The 27,989-nt window shown below is 38.1% G+C and overlaps 1 protein-coding gene across 1 annotated transcript in view; it reads left to right on the top strand.

Moving 5' to 3' along the window:
- The window catches only part of DCC (DCC netrin 1 receptor), a 948,458-nt gene that overhangs the window by 435,803 nt on the left and 484,666 nt on the right, over positions 1–27,989 (top strand). The window contains exons 4-5 of the mRNA XM_077816218.1: positions 21,106–21,256; positions 21,665–21,801. Coding sequence (XP_077672344.1) covers positions 21,106–21,256; positions 21,665–21,801 — 288 coding nt within the window. The remainder of the gene's footprint in view (positions 1–21,105; positions 21,257–21,664; positions 21,802–27,989) is intronic.

Below are 27,989 nucleotides of genomic sequence, written 5' to 3' on the forward strand. Positions count from 1 at the left end.
AAAGAGATTACTACATCCACTAAAACATAGAGATTCATTGGGTCTCACAGCATTTGTATCTTCGATGTAGGGTGACTAGATACCAAGTGTGAAAAATCGGGACAGGGATTGGGGGGTAATAGGCACCTATATAAGAAAAAGCCCTGAATATTGGGACTGCCCTATAAAATCAGGACATCTGGTCACCCTACTTCATGGATAACAGACCTGTTGTTGTTGTAGCAGTCAGTGTGTCCGATAGGATTTTCATAATAAGTAGGAAGAACATAATCAACTCCACCCCAGAGAGATTCTCCTGCCTTGGGTGGAGCAAACTTGTGCACTGCCCAACAAGGTGTAAGGATCCGCAGGTTATAATCAGGGTTCATAGAATCATCGAAATCAGGGTTGGAAGGGACCTCAGAAGGTCATCTAGTCCAACCCCCTGCTCAAAGCAGGACCAATCTCCAACTAAATCATCCCAGCCAGGGCTTTGTCAAGCCTGACCTTAAAAACCTCTAAGGAAGGAGATTCCACCACCTCCCTAGATAACCCATTCCAGTGCTTCATTGTTGCAGGGTCCTGAGCCACCAAGGAATCAGCACCCAACAATTATTGGAGTGTTAGGCACTGCAGGAAATACTGTTGTTAGTCTCTAAGGTGCCACAAGTACTCCTTTTCTTTTTGCGTGAAGAGGGTTAGGAACTGCAGGAAACACTGTCTGAAGAGGCCAGAGAGACAGAATCCTGCAGCCACCTGGTTAGTCCACACCAACTATTTAAATTAGGACATTGTCCCAAAGAGCTGTCCAAGCAGGAATGAAGACTCTTTCTTGCTACAGATCTCATCTTTGCCCTATCTTGCTCCTGACTTCTGCCATTGATCCCAGCTTGGCTTAACGTTGGTATTCATCTCCTGCCTCACCTTGGTCACTAGTCTTGACTTCTGCCTTTGACCCCAGCCCAGTGAAAAGTACCGGCCCAGCTGCTTCTGCCCCAGCCATTGTGCAAGGGGGAGACAAACAGCATCAAGATCTACATGGCACAAGTTGGAGTAACGGGGTGACTTCTGCACCCAGAAATATCTCACTCATCATAAGTAATTCAATGGGCTGGTGATCAACTCCTTTGCAACTAGAAACAGAAAATAAAGTGCCCTGGGGCCTTTCTGTGTGTCAGGGCTCAGGATCTTAGGCAGTGAATGGCATCTTGCAAAGCTGGGCAAGGTCCCTGCTACATCTTCTCACCTTTTCCACTGCTCCACAGGACAATACAAAACATCAGAATGAGATACAGCTTATGCTTTTTTGGATGTAGAGACTATGATACTCAGGCTTGATTAGCTTGGCCCTGGATCTTCAGATGCCTATCTTACAGAGCTCTGCTACTGCAGGACCAGTGAGGTTTAAAATGGATACTTAGATGAAGTGGTGATTACTCTCATGGAGCCCAACAGAGAAATCAACATATAGAACCTATTCTATTGGAGGGTGCAAAGTCCATGGTTTAACTACCATGTTAAGACGGTGAAACATATCCTTGTGTGACCCCAGCCCAGGAAGGCTTGGTTATGGGTATATAACAGTGTCCAAGCAAAAAGATCAAGTCTCTATAGTATAAAGTTCTTAGCATGTTCAAGAAAAGGAAGTTTTTTGTACAAATGCCAACATCAAATGCTTTCTTGATCATCAACCTTATTCCAGCCCCAGGGAATAGAACATGTCCTTGGAACCTCATTCTGCTCTTTACAGCATTACCTAGGTTAAACCCTTGCAGGAGCTGTTATGTTCTCTATCCAATGGAGTAGGCCTTTCAAGGGCTACAATTTTCATTCTGATTTTTTTTTATTTGAAGTTGGGAGCTTTCTCTAATGAGGCCCCGTATTGTATTTTTAATTCAGATAGGTGGTCCTTACAACTATCATAACATTTATTCCTTAAATAAATCCAAGAAATATTTCTTCTGTTCAGCATCGAAGTCCAGTCTTTAGGAGCACACTGACAATCTCAGGGCAGAGTAGTATTTTCTCCTGTATTGAGATCTGCTAGATGGCCATTTGTTCACCAAATTCTGAAAATTGGTCATCCAGTCTTAGCCAGCGTCATTTTTTTTAACCTTTTGGCAGAGTTTTTCTCCATGCCTGGTATCCATATTTAAAGAATAATTTTGCTTCCCACTCTTGAAGCACATTGGCACAAAAAATAATTTTAATGGCTCCAAGAATAGGAAAACTTATCCATACTTATCTGAAAATTGCCTTTTTTTCAGGTAATAAGGTCCACAGATCCGGCTCATCCTGGAGACTAGTGGATTATACAGAATAGAGATGAAAACTGGCATTGAAAGATTAGGGTTAGTTGTCCTTTGGTGGAATTTACCATCTTCTGCAGTAGGAGAAATTGTTGTGGTTTTCCTCAAAGCGTATTTAACAAAATCTGTAACTTAAGAAAGTGTATTTGAATTATCCTGATTGTGGAAACTTTCTCAACTGGAGGATACTTCGGGGGCAGGGCATTCCCCTGCTGCCAGTTACTGACAGGTCTGGCTGGCCCCAAGCTGCAAGCAGGTGGAAGTTCCATTATAATGGATCTATAGACCTTATTGCTTAAAGAAAGGGAAATTTTAGTTAAGCATGGATAAATACTCTTATTCTTTTGCTTTGAAAGTGGGGATGGGGAGCAAAACAAAACTTGACACATTTAATCCATTTATCCACCAAAGAGCACAAATTTGTTTAGGCCATTAAACCTATAACTGAAATTATTTTTGTGACATGATCAGTAATGCTGTAAATAAACGAGACACTACCAAACAAAAATAGGTAGAAGCAAGGTGTGTTCCTCCAAAATCAGAATGGGGGGAAAAAAGTAAAAAGAAGAAACATTTTGTAGGGAAATGTCTTCCTTTAGTCTTCTAAGACAGCACTTAAAAACTTGATGAGAGAGACTCTCAGTCAAATTCAGCCTGTAGATATGTGCTTCCAGCCCTCATTGAATTTCAGTGCAGGCACAACTCGGAGAGCAGTATCTGATAGAAAGATAGGTCTTGACAGCATTCCTTTACACTGAGAAGTCTCTTGAATTCCACCTTCGAAAACAACATTCCTGATTTAGTTGGGTTTTGGTCCTGCTTTGAGCAGGGGGTTGAACTAGATGACCTCCTGAGGTCCCTTCCAACCCTGATATTCTATGATTCTATGATCCTCACTAGCAATATGGGAAATGGATAGTCTGGATAAAATGCAAGTTGTCTCAGGCCATCATCCAAAACCCAAACTAAAGTCAAATCTTTTCTGATGTCTGGAAAAATTCAGTTTACTTTGAGCTCTTGCACTTCCTTATTCCATGTGGGACTGGAAGCAGTAGTGCCGAAATCCTGGGAAAATGGGTATTTCTCTTGGAATTTCCAACCTCAGTGAAGCTAAAGAGAAGTGGAAATTTCATAAGAAATCCCGTTCTCAGTATCTTCAGCACTGGGTCAACATGGCTGAATTTGGGATAAACATCAGTAAACTCAGTGATGTGTTGCCCAGAATTTAACAAGGGGGATCCTGTAAATATCCCTCTGAGCCTATGGTAAATCCCATGTACCTGATGTGTGTATGATGGCAGAGAGGAGAGCTGAGGGACTGGAGAATCTATTCATTTATTTTCCCATTTAAACACAAAATGTGCTGTCATTACCATGACCAAAGACAGAGACACCAAGTTCAACTCTTATAATATCAAATAGATAAGGGTATCTGGGAGTGTCCTCCCATGAGAATATTTTTGATAATATCTGCCAATTGGTGCAATCTGGTTTATTCCAAAGGCAAAACATTTTCTCTTGCAATGTACTATTATGAGCACCTGAGGTAAGTCATCTCTGGTAGGGATGGGATGGTGTAGTAGTAGCCAACCTTGCCTTCAGCTTGGTGGCAGAATTTCAACAAGAGAGCCACTAGCCTTTGCTATCAAACTCCAACACATCACTGGATAAACTTGGGATGAGCTTTGGAACTACTGGATGCTTATCTGAGCAAAGGCTTTTAACCAAGATCTAACACCCTTACATTGTTTCACTTCTTCGTTTGTTTTACGAATAGCTAACACACATTTTCCCCCAAAGAATTCTTATTCCCGATGCACAGACCTAACCTTTAATTAAAATGCACCCCTTTTCTTCAGGTTCCAGAAACATAACCTCAACCAGACACTTTGGACAGATACTACAAGACTTCAGAAAACAAGAGAGACACTCACATCACCACATACACTCTGCTAATCAATATAGAGAAAAGAATCTTCTTGTACACAGAAAAGAATCTATGATACAAAATCATTCCCAAACTCATCCCTGATGTAAATTAATTGGTCCAGTTGGTTTTTGGAGAAGCCTGTATCCTGCTGAAGTGCAATGACTTTTTTCCCCCCAATGCATAAGTTGTGCAGTTCATTGTCTGAAACCATTAATTTTCCTTTTGTAAATAATAACCCTGCATTGTCCTTAGGGACAGATAACATTGATGGGTATAGTGTTACCTATTCTGGAGTCTTCTCTTTTGTCTCACACAGTTTACCTCTGCTGAATTACAGTGCAGAATTTGCCTCCCTCTTTCTCCCCCCATCAAAAATCACACACAATGTGCTGTACCAAAGATAAAGAAAAACTTGCAACCTGTTCTTATTTAATGAAAAATAGAGTTAATTTGCCTTTGAGTGATCAGCTCCATGTTCACACTTGTACTTATGGGGAGGGGGGGTGAGAGGGAGGAGGGTGAATGCAGCATAGACGTAAGGGCGATATGAGAGAGATTTTTTTTTAAAGTTGCTGTTCCTATTGAAGTAATAAGACACACTCTGAATTGCATGAAGGGCTAAGATATACTTCGATGGTTGTTAAGTAACTTCTACATTAAAAGACCAGAGATTAGAACTTCACATCTGCTTAAGCACCACTTAACCCCACAGCACTGGGAGAAGGTGTTCTCATAAAAGTGGAATTACTGTCCCAGTTGAACAAAAGTCATCGCTATTAGGCTAAATTGATCCCCTGGGGTGCTACAGGAATCTGTTTTTGGCCCAGTTCTATTCAATATGTTTGTCAATGATCTGGAAGAAAATATAAAATCAGTGTTGGTAAATTTTGCAAATGACACAAAAATTGGTGCAGTGATAAATAGTGATGGCGAGTGGTCTTGGCTCACTTGAACAACATGCATTTAAATACAGCTAAATAGAACTAGGAGCCAAGAAATAGGATGAGGGACTTAAAAAAAAAAAAGACTCAGAGAAAGACTGGAGATAAGGGAGATGCCAGCATCAGCCCAAACAACATACTGATACAGAAATTATTGCTTTAGACTTTTTTTCAATGCTATATTTAGCACGCCTATCATCGGAGCATTCATTTATTTTGTAATGGAACAGTTAGGTCAACTCAACTGAATGATTCTCAGCAGACTGTCTCTATATTGCTCTTCATCTCAATACAATGTTAGAAAGGAATTTTTCACTGTCCTCTGCCTCCCAAGCATGTTGGGGTTTGTGAAGTTTGCAAATACAAAAAAATCTTATTTTTTACTGCCTGGTCCAATTGCCAAACTCTTTTCTTCACTACACATGAGGGATTTTGCACTTTTTTTTTACTTAGTTGTCATTAATGATGTGTTTGAAATTTACTGTGTGTAAATATTTAATGTTAACTCCAGTGTAGCCGAGGCTTACAATTTGATCACCAGGTTTGCAATATTTGGTGTTTTACTTAAATCTCCAGCTTCTGGTTTCAAGTAATTGTTAGTTTATGTGAGAGGAAGCAGTGAAATTCTAGCCTTCATGGTTGAGGAGTCTAAGTGTACCTCACTGGCTCAGAAACCAGATGACAAATAAAAAGAACCCAATATTTATTATTTGACTTAAAATCATCAGATTATTTTTTTTAATCTAATGATTTGGGGGCCTCACTGTAACGAAGTGGGAATTTTCTGTAATATTTTGACACCTATCTGTGCCTCAGTTTCCCTCAATTTTTGCAAGGCTACGATGGCGGGGAGGGGGGTAGAGAGATTGTTTTGCTCTCAGGGTAGGCAAGAGACACAGGTATGAATATCACCTTGCTGTCTGAGCCTGAATGGGTCATTGAAAAAAGACTGGCTGAGGCCAACCCCATAGCAACAGAGAATCTGAGACAACAATGACAAATCCAGTCATCAGGACATTGATGCCAAGCAACCATAGAGAGATGTATTTCCCCACCTCTTAGCAGGAAAGCTGAGCAACATCCCCCAGCTTCAGAACAAAGGACAGAGATGTGAGGTGGGGAGGATAAAAGTTGGCTGCTGGAAGGAGTCAGGGCTCTCACCTGGGATTTGATGAAGTAGGTCAGATGGAGAGAGAGACAAACATCCTGAACATGGGGGTTCACTACAGCTTTGCAGGGCTCTGGACTAACCAGAATGGTTTATGTGCTTTAACCTTCAGTTCTCTATGCTGACCTCAGGACTTCCTATGCTGTGTTCCAATTGACTAATAAATCCTACTATGTTGACAATGCTATTTGAGAATCATTGAAAAGGCTTGGTGAGGTGTATTAATCCCTGATGAGTGTACAAGTCTCTACGAGGAGCCTGTCTCATTTGGACTCACTGGGCAATGCTCAAGGTGTGAGGCAGGGGTGCTAAAGCCCCAGAGTTTCAATCAAGAAGGTGGCGAGGCCATCTGTTGTACCTTGGGGGAAGTGAGAGAGTGAAAGACCCCTTGGTGATGGGCAGGTCTAGTACACTGAAAAAGTTCCTCCAAGAGACTGTTCCAAAACTAGGGCCTGTTACTGATCCTGTGGATTTGTGACCCTAGCACATAATTTTTAAACTCTGTGTTTGAGGTCATGTAATTTGTTCTGTAATTTGTCAGTCATGGCACTCTTTAGTAAGTATACAGAAGTACTGCAAGTATTGTAGTATTACTTAGAGTAATAAAATAAAATGTCAACAGTTCAATGGAGAACTGTGATTTTAGTTCATGGAGAAAAAATGAAAGACCCAATAAAATAAAATTGTTGACCCTAACCATTTTATTCACATTTGGTTATACCTTAAGCAGGAAACAGAAATACAAAGAGTGAAGAGGAATTCTGCTCTGTGTGTACACTCTGTGTACAATGTACTGTATAGCACATAATGATGAGTATATTGGCAATGTATACCATGGTGAATAGTCATAGAATATTAGGGTTGGAAGAGCCCTCAGGAGATCATCTAGTCCAATTCTCTGCTCAAAGCAGGACCAACACCAACTAAATCATCCCAGCCAAGGCTTTGTCAAGCCGGGCCTTTAAAACCTGTAAGGATGGAGATTCCATCACCTCCCTAGGTAACCCATTCCAGTGCGTCACCACCCTCCTAGTGAAACAGTGTTTCCTAATAGCCAACCTAGACCTCCCCCACTGAAACTTGAGACCATTGCTCCTTGTTCTATCATCTGCAACCACTGAGAACAGCCTAGCTCCATCCTCTTTGGAACCACCCTTCAGGTAATTGAAGGCTTCTATCAAATCCCCCATCACTCTTCTCTTCTAAAGACTAAATAACCCCAGTTCCCTCAGCCTCTCCTCATAACAATGCGGTATAAGAACTTGAAAGGACAGGTTTGCACATATTTGAATGCTCAAGAATGCCGAGAACTGTTGGAGAGAAGCTTCTTGAATAAAGAGCGGCAAAGTTGCAATGTGCAGAGTGATAATTCAGTACCTCACACAGGTTTTGTGAAGCTTAACGTGTGTTTTTAACATGCTAGACAAGTGAGAAGTGTTTTAAGGCCAATAAGTGGAAAAAGTGGGAATAGAATTCTGGAGTTATTGCTCATTTTTTTGGCCATATGAATGAGGTGGTTAGGGGGTGGTATTAGATTTCAAAAATACCTATGCTCTTCTCATAAGTCTTGATTTTGCTCAAATTTTCGAGGAAAATTCACCGTTATGGAAGAGGCCAAACAGGGATAATTTCAATCCAAAAGCTGATTTTTTCAGAAAGGTTTAAGTGTGTGTGAGAATGGGATTATAATGATCATAGATACTGTTTTCAACCTTAACAGGTGTCTGACAGTGACTACTTTACTTATGTGCCTTGTTTTGGGACCTAATCCCAAACTCACATACTCAATAAGCAATTTTTACTCATACGAGTAAGCCGAGATCAGTGGGGTTTCTCATCTGAGTGCAGAGTACAGGATCTTCATCAGGGTGCTGGTATGTTGGGTTTTTTTAGTGTTGCTAGTAGAAAATTTGACTAAACACTTTAATTATAAAAAAATAAAATCGGGATTTTGACTTCACTGAAGAATCATGTAGGAGAGGCAGTCTGCTGTCCCAGGGGGAGACAGGCTTTCTTGCTATTTAGCCATAGTGGGATTGAAATTTATGGAAGCACAACACAGAACTATAAATCCATATCATTAGCATGATGTAGTTTCATTTTTTTCCAGTATGAAAGTCTCTTTTATGTGGCATACCCATTAATTATATAAAGGTTTTGTATTTCCAAGCTAGCTTTATGCTAAGCGTTAACAAAACAGTATCCTTAATTTCAGTCCTGGCTGTAAATAACCATCCACTCATAAATGTATATTTTTCCAGATATGGTATACAATTTTATAGGTAGTCTGTGATACTTAGAGAATATAATGGGATGCTGTTCTGAATAGGCCAACCCATTGGCTATACAACATGTAACATACCAATATCACTGTTTATAGCATATATGCAGACGGATGGGGAAATAAATACAGATATAGGCATATATACCTAGTCATGTCACTTTTTGCATAGAACTGGTATAAGTCAAATAACAGGAGTGAGAGAGCTGTAAGTGCAATAACAAATAGCTACCAAGAAACTTCTGACTTTTCCTTGTCTGCTCAAAACTCCTTGGCTTGTTGCCAGATTAGGGTTTTTCCTGTGATTAGTTTGGGTAGGATTGAGTTTTGTGTTTAAGGTATTCGATGCACGGACTTAGGTCAGAAGAAGGGCAATAATAGTATCATGTAATTTGCCTCTGAATGTATTTGAAATACAATTTGTTATTTGAAGACCCATTGTACAGGATGATCTTCATGAGATCTAACTAGATTGAGGATGATCTAACTAGATTGAAGATTGTCAATAAGTGGGGAATAGATTAGTTTACAAATTTGGGGATAGAGACAAGAGTGGACTATTTCCTTTCACTTTAAATCAACGTGGCACAATATGCATGGAAAGCAGTCAAAAAGAATACCTGCTGTAGCCTTGGAGTGGCCTTTACTTTTCAATGGCAAAGCTATTTTACACCACATCATGGCACTACATATTTAATAATGAAAACTGTTGTGTGCTAAATGATGAAAGATATTTCTTCTATCATAGGAGAGTTGAAAAATTAGAAATACTGGGTTAGATGCTGAGAATTGCACAGCTGAGGCATGTAAAGAGGTGTGAAAAGGTTGCATAAAGCTCATCTTCACTCTTCTCCAATCCTGGACCTGCTGTGTGTTGTACAGCTGGGATCTTCTGGGTATAAAGAAGCCCATACACCTTTGTTTGTCATACATCCACTGAAGGTGGAGGGAGGAGGAGTGGCACAGAAGCTGCTACGTCAGCTGTTCAAGACTCATAGCCACTTGTGCCAGATTCGGGGCTAGGTTTTGTCAGTGTTGCAGCACACAGTGTTTACCTGCAACATGTAATGGGGGCCAGTAGTTGTCCAATAATTGTCCAGAATTAGGCAGGATTGCCAGATGTTTAGAAGAGGGGACTGTGTGTAAGGGTTCCAGAGGATGTCCTCTCCCTCCTGTTATGGACTCTTTATTCTGAAGTGTAAAGGGACCCGAAAAACTCAGGGTCCAGCTTGGAGAGAATTCTCCCCGTGCAGGAATTGAGTAAGGTAGCAATAGGCAGTTTTAGAAGGCTCCCTACACAAGTCCTGTTGTAAGGGCAGGGCCAGGGATTGGAGGGGCGAAGTCATAGTGGACGCAGCTATAACTACGGAAGGTGCAACAGAAAACAACTGTGAGCCAGATCAGCTGGATGAAAGAATTTAAATAGAAAAATGCAAGTGATAATTGGGAACAGTTTAAATATATTTTACTAGATGCCCAAAAAGCCAAAATTGAGAGAGATTACATTAGTTAGAAAACAAGGCTGGCTGAGATGGGAAGTGTGTGTGTATTTGATATATATATTGAATATAAAAAAAGGGAAATTTTATAGTGATTGATACAAATAGATGCTAGGAATTGCAGAAAAATGATAAGAGAAGCATAAGACAAAACTGGTGGCCAGAAGAGTTAAGGAGAATGATTGTTTCAAGTATATTAGGAACAAAAGGGGTCCCAACAACAGTACTTTTCCATTGCTACATAAAAATAGTACGTTTGTCATATTAATACAAAGAAGGCAGAAGTGTTCAACAAATATTTCTGTTCTGTATTTGGGAAAAAAGACAGATAATATATTCATGTCATATGATGGTGATGAAATACTTTCCATTCCAACAGTAACTCAGGAGGATGTTAAAAAATTAGACTTTTTAAAATCAACAGGTCCAGATAAAACATGCATCTGTCAATTTTAAGAGATGGTCAAGGAGCTCTCTGGACTGTTGTTGATGATTTTCAATAAATCATGAAACACTAGGGAAGTTCCAAAAAACTGGAAGAAAGTTAATGTTGTGTCAGTATTTTAAAAAGATAGAGAATTTGGTGGGTAATTATAGACCGTCAGCTTGACGCTGATCCTGAGAAAAATAAGAAACAGTTGATAGAGGGGTCAATCAACAATTAAATGAGGGTAATATTATTAATGCCAATCAACATGGATTTATAGAAGACAGAACTTATCAAACTAACTTTATCTTTTTGATGTGATTACTTTGCTTGATCAAGATAATCGTGTTCATGTAATATACTGAGTTTTCTGTAAGCCGTTTGATTTGGTACCACATGACATTTGGATTAATAAACTGGAACAATACAAAATCAATATGGCACACATTAAATGGATTAAGAAACTGGCTAACTGATAGGTCTCAAAATGTAATTGTAAATGGCGAATCATCACTGAGCAGAGGTGTTTCTAGTGGAGTCCAGCACGGATGGGTTTTTGGCCCTGTGCTGTTTAACATTTTGTATTAATGGAAGATAACATAAAATCATTACTGATAAAGTTTCCAGATGACACAAAGATTGGGGAAGTGGAGTGGTACATAATGGAGAGGACAGGTCAGTAATACAGAGTGATCTGGGTTGTTTGGTAAGGTGTGCGTGAGCAAACAATACATATTTCAGTGTGGCCAAATGTAGAGTCATACATCTAGGAAGAAAGAATGCAGGCTAGTCTTGCAGGATGGGAAGCAGTGACTGTGAACAAGACTTGGGGGTAATGGTAATCATGAGCTTCCAATGTGGCCCTGTGGCCAAAAGAGCTAATGCAATCTCTGAATGTATAAACAGAGCAATATTGAGTGGGGTTAAAGGAATTATGCAGGGTTACATTCATATATTCTTGACTGCGTGAATTCATAATTTATTAAGGATATGGACTAATTTAGTATATTACAGTTCCTCATTCTGTAACATTTTGCCACTGACAATTAAATCGCAGCGGAAGAAGCTTTTCCAAAGCAACTGTTTTCTTGACAAAATTCTGGTATATTTAATTTAAAAAAAAACCAAAAACTCTCCACCTAAATAGCTAAAAGTAATAATCCCAATAATAAGATGTTCATTATTTCAAAGGCTTGTAAAAATTTTTATTCCCATCACAGGTCAGGAAAACCAAAGGTTCAAGGTCACACAGCAAGGCAGCCGCAAAGCTGACTCCTAATCCCATAGTCCAACCATTAGTTGACACTGCCTCTCCTGCAGACTGTAAATGTATTTTGCAAATACTGTAGCAAGAAGAATGCCTTGATGGGTGTCCGTACAAAGGTTATGATCTTTTTACCTCTTTATTGCTTATCCGCATAGGCTCATATGACATCCTATAGCTCTGCTAAGCCAGGCCTGAATTTCCTTCGGGGTGGAGGGAAGCAAAATCCCAAACACGTTCATACTTTGTGGTTATACACTTTAATGCAGTCTGTATATTGACAGATCAGTATCATTTTAATGACAGATTTCTCTATCGTTGTTCACACATAACCTTTGCTTTTTTGGTAGGATTAACTATGCAGCCTCTAGGCGTGATGGTAAGATCAGGTCAGGGAATTGGTTTGTCCTTGTCTCTGTGACAGGAGAGAGCAAAATTGGGTTTTAGTAAGTCTGAATCTTATCTCTTCTAATCAAATTTAGAAATGTGACTATGAGCACTTACAGACATTAATGTCATATTAAAGGAATCTGTTCTGCAGTTTGCAATAGAAAAACTGCTGCAATAATAAAATAACATTCTACTGGCCTGATATACATTATTAGCAAATATGTTCAGCAAAATTCATATATATGATATGATAGTTTTCTTTCAGCTGAACAACTCTTACTAATGGACTGTAGTGCAAAAGTAATTTAGTAGAATGAGAAACTGTGTATTGCAGGCCAGCAAAATAGGTCATTGTATGGAACCAGTTCCCATTTTCATAGTAATGTACAGCATAGCTCAAATGCAGTAGTGACAGTCTCTATCTCCGGCCAGGCATTCTCCATTTCTGTAACACTGAATGAGCCAAATTCCCTGCAAATTCCTTTGTTATTCCTACTTGGGGAGGCTTACGGGATGAGATATTAAACAGAATTTGAATTATTCTTGCCTAATTCCATTTGATATGAGATTAAATGCATCACAACCCTTATTAATAAGATACGATACAGACCTACAACATACCCCTGGTTTGATTAAAGGAATAATCAGTAAATGATGATTAATAATAACAATAAATTATGGTGAGGGGCACTACCCTGGGAGTGGGGAGACCAGAGTTTAATTCCCTGCTCTGCCACAGACTTCCCGTTTGACTTTGGATAAGTCACTTAATCTGTCTGGGTCTCAATTCCTCATCTGTGAAATGGGGATAAAAGTACTTCCTAAATTAATTCTTTGTATCCATCTCCAATGTAGATGATGTGAGGGAGATTCCCATACCCGAGCCATTCTTTTTAGGTGACAAATCTGAGGAACTGTCCCAGTCTGAGGTGTCAATAGAGGAGATTTTGGAAGAAATTGATAAATAAAGCAGTAATAAGTCAGCAGGACCAGATGGTATTCACCTGAGAGTTCTGAAGGAACTGATATATGAAATTGAAGAACTACTAACTGTGCTATGTAACTTATCACTTCAATCAGCTTCTGTACCAGCTGACTGAACAGTAGCTAATATGATGCCAATTTAAAAAAAAAAGGCTCCAGAGGTGATCCTGGCAATTACATGCCAGTAAGCCTATCTTCAGTACTAGACAAATTGATGAAAACTATATGAAAGAATAGAATTACCAGGTACATAGATGAACACAATGTGTTGGGGGAGAGTCCACATGGCCTTTCGAAAGGGAAATCATGCCTCACCAATCTAGTACATTTCTTTGAGGAGGTCAACAAGCGTGTGGACAAGAATGATCCAGTGGCTATAGTGTACTTGGACTTTTCAGAAAGTTTTTGACAAGGTCCCTCACCAAAGGCTCTTAAGCAAAGTAAACAGTCATGGGATAAGAGGGAAGGTCCTCTCATGGATCAGTAACTGGTTAAAAAACAGGAAACAAAGGATAGGAATAAATGGTCAGCTTTCAGAATGGAGAGAGGTCAATAGTAGTGTCCTCCAGGGATCCGTAATAGGACCAGTGATATTCAACATATTCATAAATGATCTGGAAAAAGGGGTCAACAGTGAGATGGCAAAATTTTACAGACGATACAAAATTACTCAGCGTAGCTAAGTCCAAAGCAGACTGCTAGAAATTATAAAGGGATCTTACAAAACTGAGTGACTGAGCAACAAAATGGCAGATGAAATTCAGTGTTGATAAATGCAGAATAATGCACATTTGAATACATAATCGAAGCTATACATTCAAAATGATGGGGTTCTAAATTAGCCATTACCAATCAAGAAAGAGATCTTGGCGTCATTGTGAATAGTTCTCTGAAAACATCTGCTCAATGTGAACCACCAATCGAAAAAGTTAAGAAAAAGTTAGGAACTATTAGGAAATTGATAGATATTATGACAGTAAATATCATAATGTCTTTATATAAATCCATGGTATGAGCACATTGAATACTGTGTGCAATTCTAATTGCCTCATCTCAAAAAAGATATATAGAATTGGAAAAGGTACAGAGAAAGGCAGCAAAAATTAAGGTTTTGGAACAGCTTCCATATGAGGAGAGATTAAAGAAGACTGGGACTTTTCAGCCTGGAAAAGAGACAACTAAGGGGGATATGATAAAGGTCTATAAAGTCCTGAATGGTTTGGGGAAAGTGAATAAAAAAGTTTTATTTACCCCTTCACTTAACACAAGAACCAGGGGACACCCAAAGAAACTAATTGGCAGCAGGTTAAAAACAAACCAAAGGAAGTACTTGTTCACACAATGCATAGTCAACCTGTGGAACTCATTGCCAGGGGATGCTGTGAAGGCCAAAAGCGTAACTGGGTTCAAAAAAAGAATTGTATAAGTCCATGGAGAATAGGTCTATCAATGGCTGTTAGCCGAGATGCTACCCTCTGCTTTGGGTGTACCTAAACCTCCAATTGCCAGAAGGTGGGAGTGGATGACGGGATGGATCAGTCAATAATTTCCCTGTTCTGTTTATTCCCTCTGACACAGTTGGCATTGACCTCTGTCAGAGACAGGAAACTGGGCTAGATGGACTATTGGCCATTCTTATGTAAGGACAGAATCAAGCTATTGGTGTTTAAACCGGAGCCTCCAGATTCATTAAAAGATCATGCCTAATTGCTCCCTGCCATAATATTTGAGAGGGTTCAGTGTGCACTCCCTCTGAACTGGGCGAGCGTCCAGATGCTCTAGTGGAAAATAGACATCCACATGCATTGGGGTAGCATGGGCCTGAATGACCCCCTTTTAAATGGTTCAGTATATGCTATCCCAGGTCTACTAACTGGTTGGGGCAGAGGGGGGCTATGGGTTGTCTGTACTAGGCTTTCATGATCATTGTGTGTCAGACTACAATGTCTGTGAAGGATGCATAAGGGGCAGGGTGAATTCTTTTTTTTGACCACTTCCCTTTTTCTTTAGGCATAGCTGAGTGTTATTATAGTGTTTAGTTTCTATTTATTTTATTATGACATTCTTTTCTTCTTCCCTTTTTTCTTCTGTCTTCATGTATAGAGTGTGACTATGACAAGTACAAGTGACAAATTGCATATAATTTGGGCAAAAATACAGGAAATGAATTTGTAATATTTTTATTGCTATTTTACCTTCTTATTGCTAAGTAAAAATATAATCCAGTAAACTTTCATAATCAATAGATGTTTTTTCACTGAATATCACTAATAAAATCATATTGGACCATAATCTCAGCTGATTAAATTGACATAGCTCCTCTGACTTCATTGGACTTTTTAGATCAGCTGAGGATCTGCCCAATCAAACATAAAAAACAAAAAGTAATGGTAATAAATACACTAATTGTTAAGTAATCAGTGTGTGTTAAAAGCCGTTCTTCCTTTCATGGCACAAAAAAAAAGTTTGTATAACACCGTGATGTGTGTTATTTTCAGTTGCATTATTTTAGGTTAAAATTGACATTCTTTTTCACATTCCAGTTAACCAGCACATGTGAGTTTTGTTCAGTTATTTGTTAGGATTATATGTCAGGTTTGATAGCCTGAGATAGCAGATCAATTCTTGTTTCCAAATATTAATGGTGGGACTAGCATTCAATACCCAAAATGTCATATTTGCTCAGCAATTAAATACAATTTATTAACTACTACCTGATCCCTCTTGTTCCAAAACTACTTATAGCCTTTATACAGCTGGCATAAGGAAGGGCTAAGGTCCTGATTCTGTGGCTGATCATCTTTGGGGAAACATTGAGCACATTTAACTCTTATTGACATATATGGGAGATGAGAGCACAGTCATCAACTTCCAGGAGGTCCTCAGCACTTTCCAGGGTCTTGCCCCCCTTTGTGCAGGAGTTCCTACCATCTCTAAGTAGACTTCAGGGATCTGAGACCGAAGATTCTGTTCTTCCCTTTGCTTTTCAGAAAATTGTAGGTGATTTCCTCATCCTTTCTTTTTGTAACTGATTTTCTATTAAGATCTTTATGTACCATTCTGCTACAGTCTCTGGCCGTGCCTTGCACTCCCTCACTCAGGTGGAGATTTCATTCAATTCTGCTGATGTTTCAAGAATTACTCATTTATAATTTGTATCTGCTTTTGAAGTGGACTAGCAAATGAAATACGGATGTGTAGATAATGCTGCCTTTTCAACTAGCATTTCTGTGGCTAAGCAGGAAAGAAAAGTTCAGATAGAGATCTGCCTTGCACTTTTAAGGTCTTAGTGGGGCAGATATTGAAATGGTGTTTGTTACCATACAGCACAGTTCCTCCTTCTTGTGCCAGGAAATTTGTACATTAATAAGTAGAAGCAGCTAGATGACAGAGAGAGAGAGGCAGCTGGGTTGAGTTTAAGGCACAACAATGCGAATTTAGAAACTACTAGGATATAAAAAAAAAGTAGCCCAGCTAGGAAATAGGTTGTCAGAGGGTGAGAGAAATCAGACAAATGAGGCTTGGATGACTGTAAATAACAAATTTTGGAGGAAAAAAAAGCAGAAGCACGATTATGCAATGGTATTATACATATGTATACTGAGAAACCGCGTGATTGCCTGTGCTGGTTGCCATTTGTCCACACAATCATGTTCTTTACATGTGCTAATGCAGGTGGGCAAATGTGGTCAAGCACCAAGCCTCCTGTTTTAAAATTCTGGTCTAAGGAAGATTTATATAAATAAACAAGTTTCCTTGCAACTTAGATTTTTGAGTCTATCTTAGTTATTTCATCTAAATAGTTTAAGCTATGATTTGAAGTTATCCTCAAAGAAAGGCTGAATAAATTTCAGATTTAGATGAAATTTGGCAATTTCACATTAAGATAAGCGTTTTCCAATTTAAAAAGTCACTAATCTAGCTGTATCATTTTTATTAGGGTTTCCATTAAAGTATGTGTATCTGATACACTTCAGCTATATCAAAAATTTGGCCAGGCAAAATTGAAGCAAGAGAAAAACACGTGAAATAACTAGGGCTGTCGATTAATCACAGTTAACTAATGCGATTAACTCAAAAATTAATTGATTAAAATATTAATTGTGATTAATATTTCACACTGTTAAACACTAGAATACCAATTGAAATTTATTAAATATTTTGGGATGACTACCTACATTTTCAAATATATTGATTTTAAATACACACAGAATACAAAGTGTACATGCTCACTTTATATTATTATTTTTTATTATAAATATTTGCATTGTAAAAATGATAGACAAAAGAAATAATCTTTTTCAATGTACCTAATACAGGTACTGTAGTGAAATCTCTTTATCTTGAAAGTGCAACTTACAAATGTAGATTTTTCTGTTACATAACTGCATAAAAATAATGTAAAACTTTGGAGCCTACAAGTCCACTTAGTCCTACTTCTTGTTCAGCCAATCACTTGACTAACAAGTTAGTTTACATTTACAGGCGATAATGCTGCCCAGTTCTTATTTACGTGAAAGTGAGAAAAGGCGTTCACATGGCACTTTTGTAGCTGGCATTATGTGCCAGATATGCTAAACATTCATATGCCTCTGCATGCTTCAGCCACTGTTCCAGAGGACATGTTTCCATGCTGACTATGCTTGTAAAAAAATAATGCATTAATTAAATTTATGACTGAACTCCTTGGGGGAGAATTGTATGTTTCCTGCTGTTTTACCTGCATTCTGCCACATATTTCATGTTATAACAGTCTCCAGTGATGTTGTTCTTTAAGAACACTTTCACAGCAGATCTGACAAAACTCAGAGAAGGTACCAATGTGATATTTCAAAAGATAGCTACAGCACTCGACCCAAAGTTTAAGAATCTGAAGTGCCTTTTAAAATTTGAGAGGGACGAAGTGTGGAGAATGCTTTGAGAATTCTTAAAAGCACAACACTCTGATGCGAAAACTACAGAACCTGAACCACCAAAAATGGGAAAATCAACCTTCTGCTGGTGGCAACTGACTCAGATGATGAAAATGAATGTGCATCAGTCCACACTGCTTTGGATCGTTACCTAGGAGAATCCATCATCAGCCTGGACGTATTTCCTCTGGAATGATGGTTGAAGCATGAAGAGACATATGAATCTTTAGCATATCTGGCATGTAAATATCTTGAGGTGCCGGCTATAACAGTGCCATACAAATGCCTGTTCTCACTTTCAGATGACATTATAAACAAGAAGTGGGCAGCATTATCTCCTGCAATGTGAACAAACTTGTTTGTCTGAGTAATTGACTGTACAAGAAGTAGGACTGAGTGGACTTTCTATGCTCAAAAGTTTTACATTGTATTATTTTTGAATGAAGTTATTTTTTGCACATACTTCTATATAGGTAAGTTCAACTTTCATGATAAAGAGATTGCACAACAGTACTTGTATTATGAGAATTGAAAAATACTATTTCTTTTCATTTTTTTTACAATACAAATATTTGTAATAAAAAATAAATACAAAGTAAGCAGTTTTCAGAGTGGTAGCCTTGTTAGTCTGTATCAGCAAAAACAACGAGGAGTCTTTGAGGCACCTTAGAAACTAACAATTTTATTTGGGCATAAGATTTTATGGGCTAGAACCCACTTCATCGGATGCATGGAGTGAAAATACAGGAGCAGCTGTAAATACATGAAAGGATGGGGGGGTTGCTTTCCCAAGTGTGAGGTCAGTCTAACGTGAGCAGTGTAGACTTCATATTCTATATTGTAATTGAAATAAAAATATTTGAAAATGTAGAAAACATCCAAAAAAATTTAAATAAATGATTTTCTATAATTTAACAGCATGATTAATCGTGTGATAAATCACAATTAATTTTTTTTAATCGCTTGACAGCCTGAGAAATAACAGATCAGAAATTTTTTCAGTTTTTTTAAAATAAAACTATTTCCTGCTTCATTGAGTTACCTCCAGTTAATAATGGCTTGATCTGAAAAAGGAGGATGCTGTTATCTGGGAACATTTTTTTAAGAATGGCTAAACAAGATGCTAAATAGCCATTATCAAATTTAACATTGTCCCTAGATTCTGATGGAGTAAAAGATATTTAATTATCACTGTAATATAGGAATATATCAAACAGATTCTTTCCAAGTATACAAGAGAAATATTTATTGAATACTTCTGCCTTTTTTGCATCATGATGCATAATTTTATCATCCTTGAGTGTTATTCGGACCTGTTCTAGTGCTATCTTTAATTTATTCTTGATCTATTTAAAGAATTATTTCTTAATGCCCTTAAGCTTACTGGCTGCAAATTTTCTTTTTTTCATTGATACCTTTGGTCTCATTTTTAGCATTTCCTAACTCCTGGTTTGTATTCATTGCTATCAGCTTCCACACTTTTTAATTTGTTTTCTGTATATTAGTTTTTACTGCTGCCTTTATCTCCCCTCTTAATCAGGACTTTGTTAACCAAAGAAGCCTTCTTTCATGGTAGCAGAAGAGTGGGTTTTTCTGAGCATATAATAAAGCAGTCACAATTCGTAATTGGCATTCAAATTTTTATGTTCAAATATTGTCTCTTATTCAGTTCTGTTCACAACTGTTTTTAGCTTGGAAAATTGGCATTTTTAAAGCAGCATTTAGATTTTATTTCTCTATGTCTACTGTATCTTTAAGTTACACCTTCTAAGGTAGTGATCTTATCGACCAGTTTGATCATCTAATCCAACTTCCAGCATAATGAAGTGCATAGAGTTTCACAAAGTAAATCCTGTGCTGTGTCTACTAACTTGCAGTTGGGCATGGCATGTGTATCTTGGAAGGCTGGGTGTATGGTAGACATGGAGCAACAGATCAGCCAGTGCATACAAATAAATAAAATTTCTAGCTATATGTTTGGTAAAACAGAGCCATTACTTTGGACCTGAGATCCTAAATATTGTGGCTTCCTGCTAACTTAAGTGAGATTTGCAGGTGTCAGTGTTTGTCAGGTGAAATGGAAGTATGTGTAATGGTAGTTACTCTGTGTGTGTGTGTGTGTGTGTGTGTGTGTATATATATATATATATTCTGAAATCATTTTAAATAGAGTTGGAACAGACTTAAGACATCTCATCCCCATGGCATATCAGGAATTTCCACAGTTCTGTTCTCAAGTGTTTTATCTGCCCTGTAAAGTAAAGTGATACTTTTGTTTAACTTCTCGATGCTTGCTATTATATACACAGTAAACAAATATAGGAATATCTGTCTGTCTTTGTCCAATCTTTTCACTACTTTGACTCTTTCCTGGTCACCCTTTCTGTCTATTTTCTGCCTTCCTTACTACCAACTAAATTTGAAGCTGTGTCTCAACGTCACCCAGTAAATTTGTCTCAGGAGCCTCCCTTGAGTCAAAGGAGCTTTTTGGACACTCCTCTTTCTCCTAACTTCCTTCTCAATTCAGACTTTCCGTTTATGTCCATGGTTCGTAATCTTGATGACTTCCTTGATTTACTAGAGTTTCCCTTTTCCTCTCTCTCACCTCTCATATTTATCAATCTGCTTATCAACACTTTCAAAATACCGTGACTACCTTGACCCCAGCTTTTCTGACATCATTATACATGCCTTTGTCTCTTCTTGCTTGAGTGGAACTTTTTCTGTGGCCTTCCCAAGACTCAGCTCTGACTCCAATCTCTAAAGAATGCTTCTACAGCTATTCAAAAAGATAACATTGCCCCAGAATCAAGCAGCTCCATTGGCTTCCATCCACAAACAGCTTCATCAGATCTCCATTCCATAGTCCTTTCTATAGTTCTTTATTACTGTTTTTTTTCCTCTTCAGAGAGAAGACTTGAAGACCTGAATTCCTTGGGTCCATTAGTGACAGGCTATTTTGATTCCCTGTTCTGAAATCAAACAGCATTTTCTGATAACTCTCTCTTTTTCCTTCACAGATCCAGGTTTGCACAGACAGCAATTTTTCCTGCAGAGACCATCAAATGTGGTAGCCCTTGAGGGAAAAGATGCCGTTCTTGAGTGTTGTGTTTCTGGGTTTCCCACACCCACCTTCACATGGATGCGAGGAGATGAAATTATTCCTGTCAGGTATTTAATACTCGGGTCTCTTATGTAATGAAAATTTGTTTCCCAGGGTGAAGTAAGGGTAAAACATTTACTACCATTTTAAGTGTTGTCAATTTGGTTCAGCTTTGAGGAGATCAAGCTTTCATTTTAAGTAATAATAAGACTGAATGTGCACATGAAACTCGTGTTTTCTTCCTTTGCAGCTGTGCATGCACATCTGAGGGCAGAATTTGGCCATAAATGTCTTCTTTTATGAAATGCTATTTAAATCAGGTAGAGCGGCATTCAAAAGTTAATTATCACATTTAATAACAACATTGTAAGATCAGAGCTAGCTCACCGAAAAGTCTCTGTGGAGTACCTTAGATCCTGAGTACTTTTCTTAGGAGATTAATGTGAACGTGGATTTTTTTTTTGTCAATGTTACAGATCCAAAAAATATTCATTATTGGCTGGCAGTAACTTACTTATTTCTAATGTGACTGATGACGATTCTGGGACATACACTTGCATTGTCAGCTACAAGAATGAGAACAGTAGTGCCTCTGCCCAGCTCACAGTTATGGGTGAGTACAGATTTCCAGACTCTGTTCGAGAGGAGTCCTTTGCTTTCCCAAGAATGTGGATAACCGTTAGCGCTTATATAACTCCTTCCTCTGTGCGTCTCCATGTACTTATCTCTAAGCTGGTGGGGTTCCCACCCTTCTTTGAACAGGATTTTCACTCACCTATAAACGGTATATACAAATAATCAATATACCTCATGGAAGAACATAAAACAGCAGAATAAAACTTCTTACGATGTCTATGGCTTATAATCTAATTGCTAGTAGAATATTTGTTGGTGTCAAATCCCAGCTTGCTCCATTCAGTTAGCTGTTTTTTCTTGTTTATGGCATCACAAATGGAGACAATGGTGATCTGCAATCTTATTTTAGCAAGTTGTGCATAACTATAGTATTGCTTACTGAAATTGATTTATTGTTTTCTCTTTCTCTTATGACTCCATGGCCTTGCTTTAGCATCTGGTATTATGTGCCTGTGTTGTTGCTTTTAATGGCCAGGCTTTAAAAACCTTTGGGTTGAAGATCAGGAATTCAAGCAAAAATATGTTGTTTCCCACCCCCAAGTTTGGAAGATCACCTTTCATGCTACCCACTGAGCAATGATGCAGTGAGGATTTCCTGTGTTACTTAGGGTGAACAGATAGAAAAATCAGGGGGTGGGGCATAATAGGTCAATATAAGAAAAAGCCCCGAATATCAGGACTGTCCCTATAAAATCAGGACATCTGGTCACTCTAGTTTTACCTTCTACATAAAAATGTTTTCTCCTCTATTTCAGATGATAGGTTTAGTGGCTAACTAACAAAATATGTTGTCTGAGAAACATGTGAAAAGATGTCCTAGAAATTTTGAAACAGGCTTTTCTCCCCTATTGTGTCAAATTTTAATAGAACCAGAATTATAATGAATTCTGAGAAGTGTTGTGTTTTTTTAATCGGAGAACAATACCAAGCTGCATTAGCATTATTCAATAAGATTCAAGAAACTACATAGATAATACTTTGTCAAACAATAGCATAATTTCAATGTGCTGTTCATTTTGCATTCTGGTTTTAAAGCTTATGCATTAAAATACTTCCATTAGAGAACAGAGCCCAAAGTTGGATTATAGGATATTCAATGCTTGTATAACAATATCCTTTTATCAAATCATAATGCAATGTTATAGTAATTACACATGATGGAAACTTTCTTTCTTTTGCTTTAGATACATTAATACAATATATTGTTTTATTGGCTACATTTTGAAAATTAAAAAATGACTTTATAATTGCAAAAAATTCACCTTAACTATTTATTGTAAACCTACATTTCCAATCTGCAAAGAATCAAACACAGAAATGGAAGAAAACTTCTGGGATAAAAGGCTTATTTAGCTTTGCCGAAAGATGCTGATCAGAAACCAACAATGAAATTATAAAGAACTGCAGCTATTTATGTGAATCTTCTTTTTTTCTCGCCTATAGTAGATTGCAGGATCCTGTGGCATGGGCCAAAGCTGAAATTTCAATGCTCTGTAGAGGATTTGGCTATCCAGTTTCCATGAAAGTTAATAGAAATTTCATATCCAAATCCTTTCGGGACTTGAAAATCTCAGCCCATGTCTTTGTTCTCTATAATGCACTTTACTATCGCTGGACTATGACTCTATATAAATATATAATAATGTTATGCTAAAAATGCATTATATAGAAATTAACTTTGCATTTATTTTCATGCTTATACAGAGAGAAATATGTAACGGGGAGTGTACTACAATTTTGGGGACAAACTTGGATTCAGATACTTCAGTGATAATGGTCATATATGAATGGTAGAAGAGAGGTTTCAGAAGGCGGCACTTGTTACTTATTGATCACAGTTTGATTGGGGCTGTACCAGCATAAAGGGATAGCACAATCACTGACACAATGAAAACGAGATCTAAATTTGACACAGAAACATGCAAATGCATGCAAAATACATAATAAAAATGCATAATACAAACATTGTGCATGCAAAACAATCAATTGTATATGCAAAGTAAAGTGGGTTGGGTTTTTTTGCATAAGTGTCTAGTCACATAAGCTAATGAAATGTGGGTGTAAGTTTTGGAAGTACAATTTTGATAACTTTTAAAAGTTTGGTCATTTATTTTCATAAGCATGTAGGGTGGCAGCTTTAAATTAACACCATGTATCATATTGCTTAGCAACAATTATTATGTTTGTATTGCTATAGTGAATATGTAAAAGATTCAACAAAAACGACACACCTACTAATGGAGGGCAATAGAAATCCCCATATATCCTTATTTTCATAAAAATTGGACATATATATTTGTTAAATTCATCTCCATAAGTAGGAAACTCTCTGAGAAGTTTACCAGAGTTGCTCATACCATTAGCCTAATTTATAGACATGTAATAATTAATTGATGGTTTATTCATTTCCCATTGGTGGGGTATAAATCCGTATATGTTCTTCAGAAAAAGTTGGGTTATTTATCAAACAAAAACTGTGAATTGCAAATGCACATTTAGTTGTAAAGAATCCATTGTTTATTAGAAAGATAATTGTTTTCATGTAAACAGTTTGTGTAAGAGTATGTTCTGGAGAAAAGGGCGGGCAAAGCATTTTACATGTGTCACCTAAAAAATTAAACACTCCAATAATTAAATCTTTTCCTGAATGCAATGTGAATGGGTCAATACTAGATCAAAGTTAGTTGCATCACATGATAGGGCGATAGCTTCATTATTTAAAAGATAAAAGACTATCTGGCAGGAAAACCAATGTCTTTCACTGGAAAGATCCTAGGTATCATTTCTCTTGAGGATCTTGAAACAACCCCTCACCTGTACTGACCATAATGCTAAAAAATGCAGAAAGGAATGAAGTTGCTGGAAAGGCTAAATAATATTTGTTGCCAAATTTTTAACTCTGAATATTTCACGTACAAATCCTTTTTGGCAGGATGTCAGTTGTGTCTCCTTGTGCAGTAGAAAGTTTAAAAGTCCAGTAAATATTACCTCCTCACTTTATAAATCAGCTGCATGCTTGGCAATGATTTTAAAGGACTAGGCTGTTTAATGATGACAATCACTGGCAAGATGATTGCTATGGTTAGGTTGGCTAATGAGTGTCCCTTATAACTCTTCTTTCTAGATTGTCTTAAGCTTTTAGAAGCATTCATCTTTTGGGGTTGGAATTTTTCCTGTTTGATCTTGGAAGGTGAATTTAAAGCTTGAACAAAATCTCTTTCTCAAGAGATTTAGTTTAGTGATTTCATTTAGATATTAGTGAGCAACAGCTCAATGTCTAGCTGGCAGCTGGTATCAAGCAGAGTGCCCCAGGGATCGGTCCTGTGGCCGGTTTTGTTCAACATCTTTATTAATGATCTGGATGATGGGACGAATTGCACCCTCAGCAAGTTTGCAGACAACACTAAGCTGGGGGGAGAGGTAGATACGCTGGAGGGCAGGGATAGGGTCCAGAGTGATCTAGACAAATTGGAGGATTGGGCCAACAGAAATCTGATGAGGTTCAACAAGGACAAGTGCAGAGTTCTACACTTAGGAAGGAAGAATCCCATGCATGGCTACAGGCTGGGGACCGACTGGCTAAGCAGCAATTCTGCAGAAAAGGACCTGGGGATTACAGTGGACGAGAAGCTGGATATGAGTCATCAGAGTGCCCTTGTTGCCAAGAAGGCCAATGGCATATTGGGCTGAATTAGTAGGAGGATTACCAGAAGATCGAGGGAAGTGATTATTCCCCTCTATTTGGCACTGGGGAGGTCACACCTGGAGTATTGCATCCAGTTTTGGTGCTCCCACTGCAGAAGGGATGTGGACAAATTGGAGAGAGTCCAGCGGAGGACAACAAAAATGATTAGGGGGCTGGGGCACATGACTTACGAGGAGAAGCTGAGGAACTGGGGTTATTTAGTCTGCAGAAGGGAAGAGTGAGGGGGGATTTGACAGCAGCCTTCAATTACCTGAAGGGTGGTTCCAAAGACAATGGAGCTCGTCTATTCTCAGTGGTGGCAGATGACAGAACAAGGAGCAATGGTCTCAAGTTTCAGTGGGGGAGGTCTAGGTTGGATATTAGGAAACACTATTTCACTAGGAGGGTGGTGAAGCACTGGAATGGGTTACCTAGGGAAGTGGTGAAATCTCCATCCTTAGAGGTTTTTAAGGCCTGGCTTGACAAAGCCTTGGCTGGGATTATTTAGTTGGTGTTGGTCCTGGTTTGAGCAGGGGATTGGACTAGATGACCTCCTGAGGTCTCGTCCAACCCTAATCTTCTATCATTCTATGATTCTTTAGCCATTTCTGTATGGAAGAATGGGCCTGAGATGGGCTGGATTATAGCACTGATCAAGCAAAGATTCCAGCATGGAATCCCACTGATTTCAGCACAGTGTTATGCTGGAGTGAGAGTCAGAGTTTCCAGTTCCAGTCACTGGATTGGAGCTTAATTTTGCAAAACTGACTTTTGCAAGCATTTATTGTAATGAATGCATACCCCTGACAGTCTCTAAATTCTATACATTCCAATGGCAAACATAATGTGACTGCCAGATTTCAAATAACATAGAGTTAGAATTGTGCCTGTCAAGTCCAGGAAGATGTACATAGTCTTTTGAGGATAAAGAAGATTTTTAATCAAATAAACACTTCCATATTAATGTGACATATTTTCAGGTTCATAATAAAATTGCACTTGGATCTCAAAGCTACTTTTAATTGGGTTGAGATTATTGTACATAACATAATTGTTGTTCTCTCTTTCTGTGATTTAAAGATCCTGTAAATGTCGCATACAGAGCAATACAGAAGTGAATTGTTTCACAGCAGTGCAAGGTCAGCACACTGGCTTTGCATGGTTTCAGGTTACTGACTAGACAGAGATTGCCAACAAGAACAGAAGATTAGGTCCAAAAGGTGGTGTTCACAGAAAAACACCGTTCGTAGTTTTTACAAAGCAAGTTATATGTAATCTATAAAGAGACAACTTAGAAAATGCTTCCAAACTGCAGCCAGGGAAACAAGCACCTTTTACTATTGAGTTTTCAGGACCAACTGTTTTTTGCATCAGTTTTATTTTCCAGCAGGAAAGATGAGCCTCCATGGTGTTATGAGCCAGGTCTCCAACAAGTCTAGTTTAGTTTGCCAAGAGTAAGAGGTAGTCGGTATTGCAAAGGATGGTCAATCTAATCTTTGTTTGGTTTTATTTCCACCCCGGAACATCCATTGCCAGAATATGTGTGCACAGATCAAAAGGATGAAAAATACTGACTGATGGAGGCCTGGAGCATGTTCCTGTGTGTGAATAATTTAGGAACAGAGTAAATGCTAGGGGAAAAGCCCTGTGTTGAAATAACATTGTTTGACATGCCTAGGAACAAAAGCCAGACAATTGTATATTAAGGCTACAGAAGCATCTTTTAAACTTACCCTGCTTGGCACAAATCATGAAGCATTTATATAAGAAGGATTCAGTCTACTCTGGATGTGAAAAATATGTCCAAGGATATACCATATTACTAAACATCAATGGTAAAATAGTTCCACATTGTAAAAGATCATTCACTGTTCTTAAATCCCTGACACAGAAACATTCCAGGGTAGATCCTCAACTGGTAGAAATTGTAATAATTCCATTGAATTTGCTGGAGTGAAGACAATTTACACCAGTTGAGGATCTGTCCCTCTTTACCTTTGCATGGTAGGGTGAGTTAAGGATCCCATATCAGTCTGTTCTGTTAATATTTTTGAATGTTCTGTTTGTGGCCAATAGCTAATCCCACAGCAGCTAGCTGACGTAGATTGTTCAGTCAGGTGTTTTATTCTGAATGCCAAACACAGTTGAAGCTCTTTACTTATTCTCTAACTGAATCTATCATTCTATTTGGAACATTGTATGTTTATGTATGCAATGGAAAGCTAAAGTGGAAACAGACCATCCAAAAGATGGTTCCATGATGCATTATCCCAGGCAATTTTAAAAAAAATTAATAAATCTTAAATCCCCAAAAGGCTGTAAAAACTCCCTTCAAGTCATTTTTACCATCAATATAAGGTGAAGGTCTAAAAGTAGAATACAGGATATCAGAGTTTTTTTTTTAAATTTTCTTCTGTATATATCAGAAGTGAATGCAGAAGCAAACTAAGGATGCAAGAGGATAACTCATCCACCCTGTC

The sequence above is a fragment of the Eretmochelys imbricata genome, chromosome 5, assembly GCF_965152235.1.
Source record: "Eretmochelys imbricata isolate rEreImb1 chromosome 5, rEreImb1.hap1, whole genome shotgun sequence".
NCBI lineage: Eukaryota > Metazoa > Chordata > Testudines > Cheloniidae > Eretmochelys > Eretmochelys imbricata.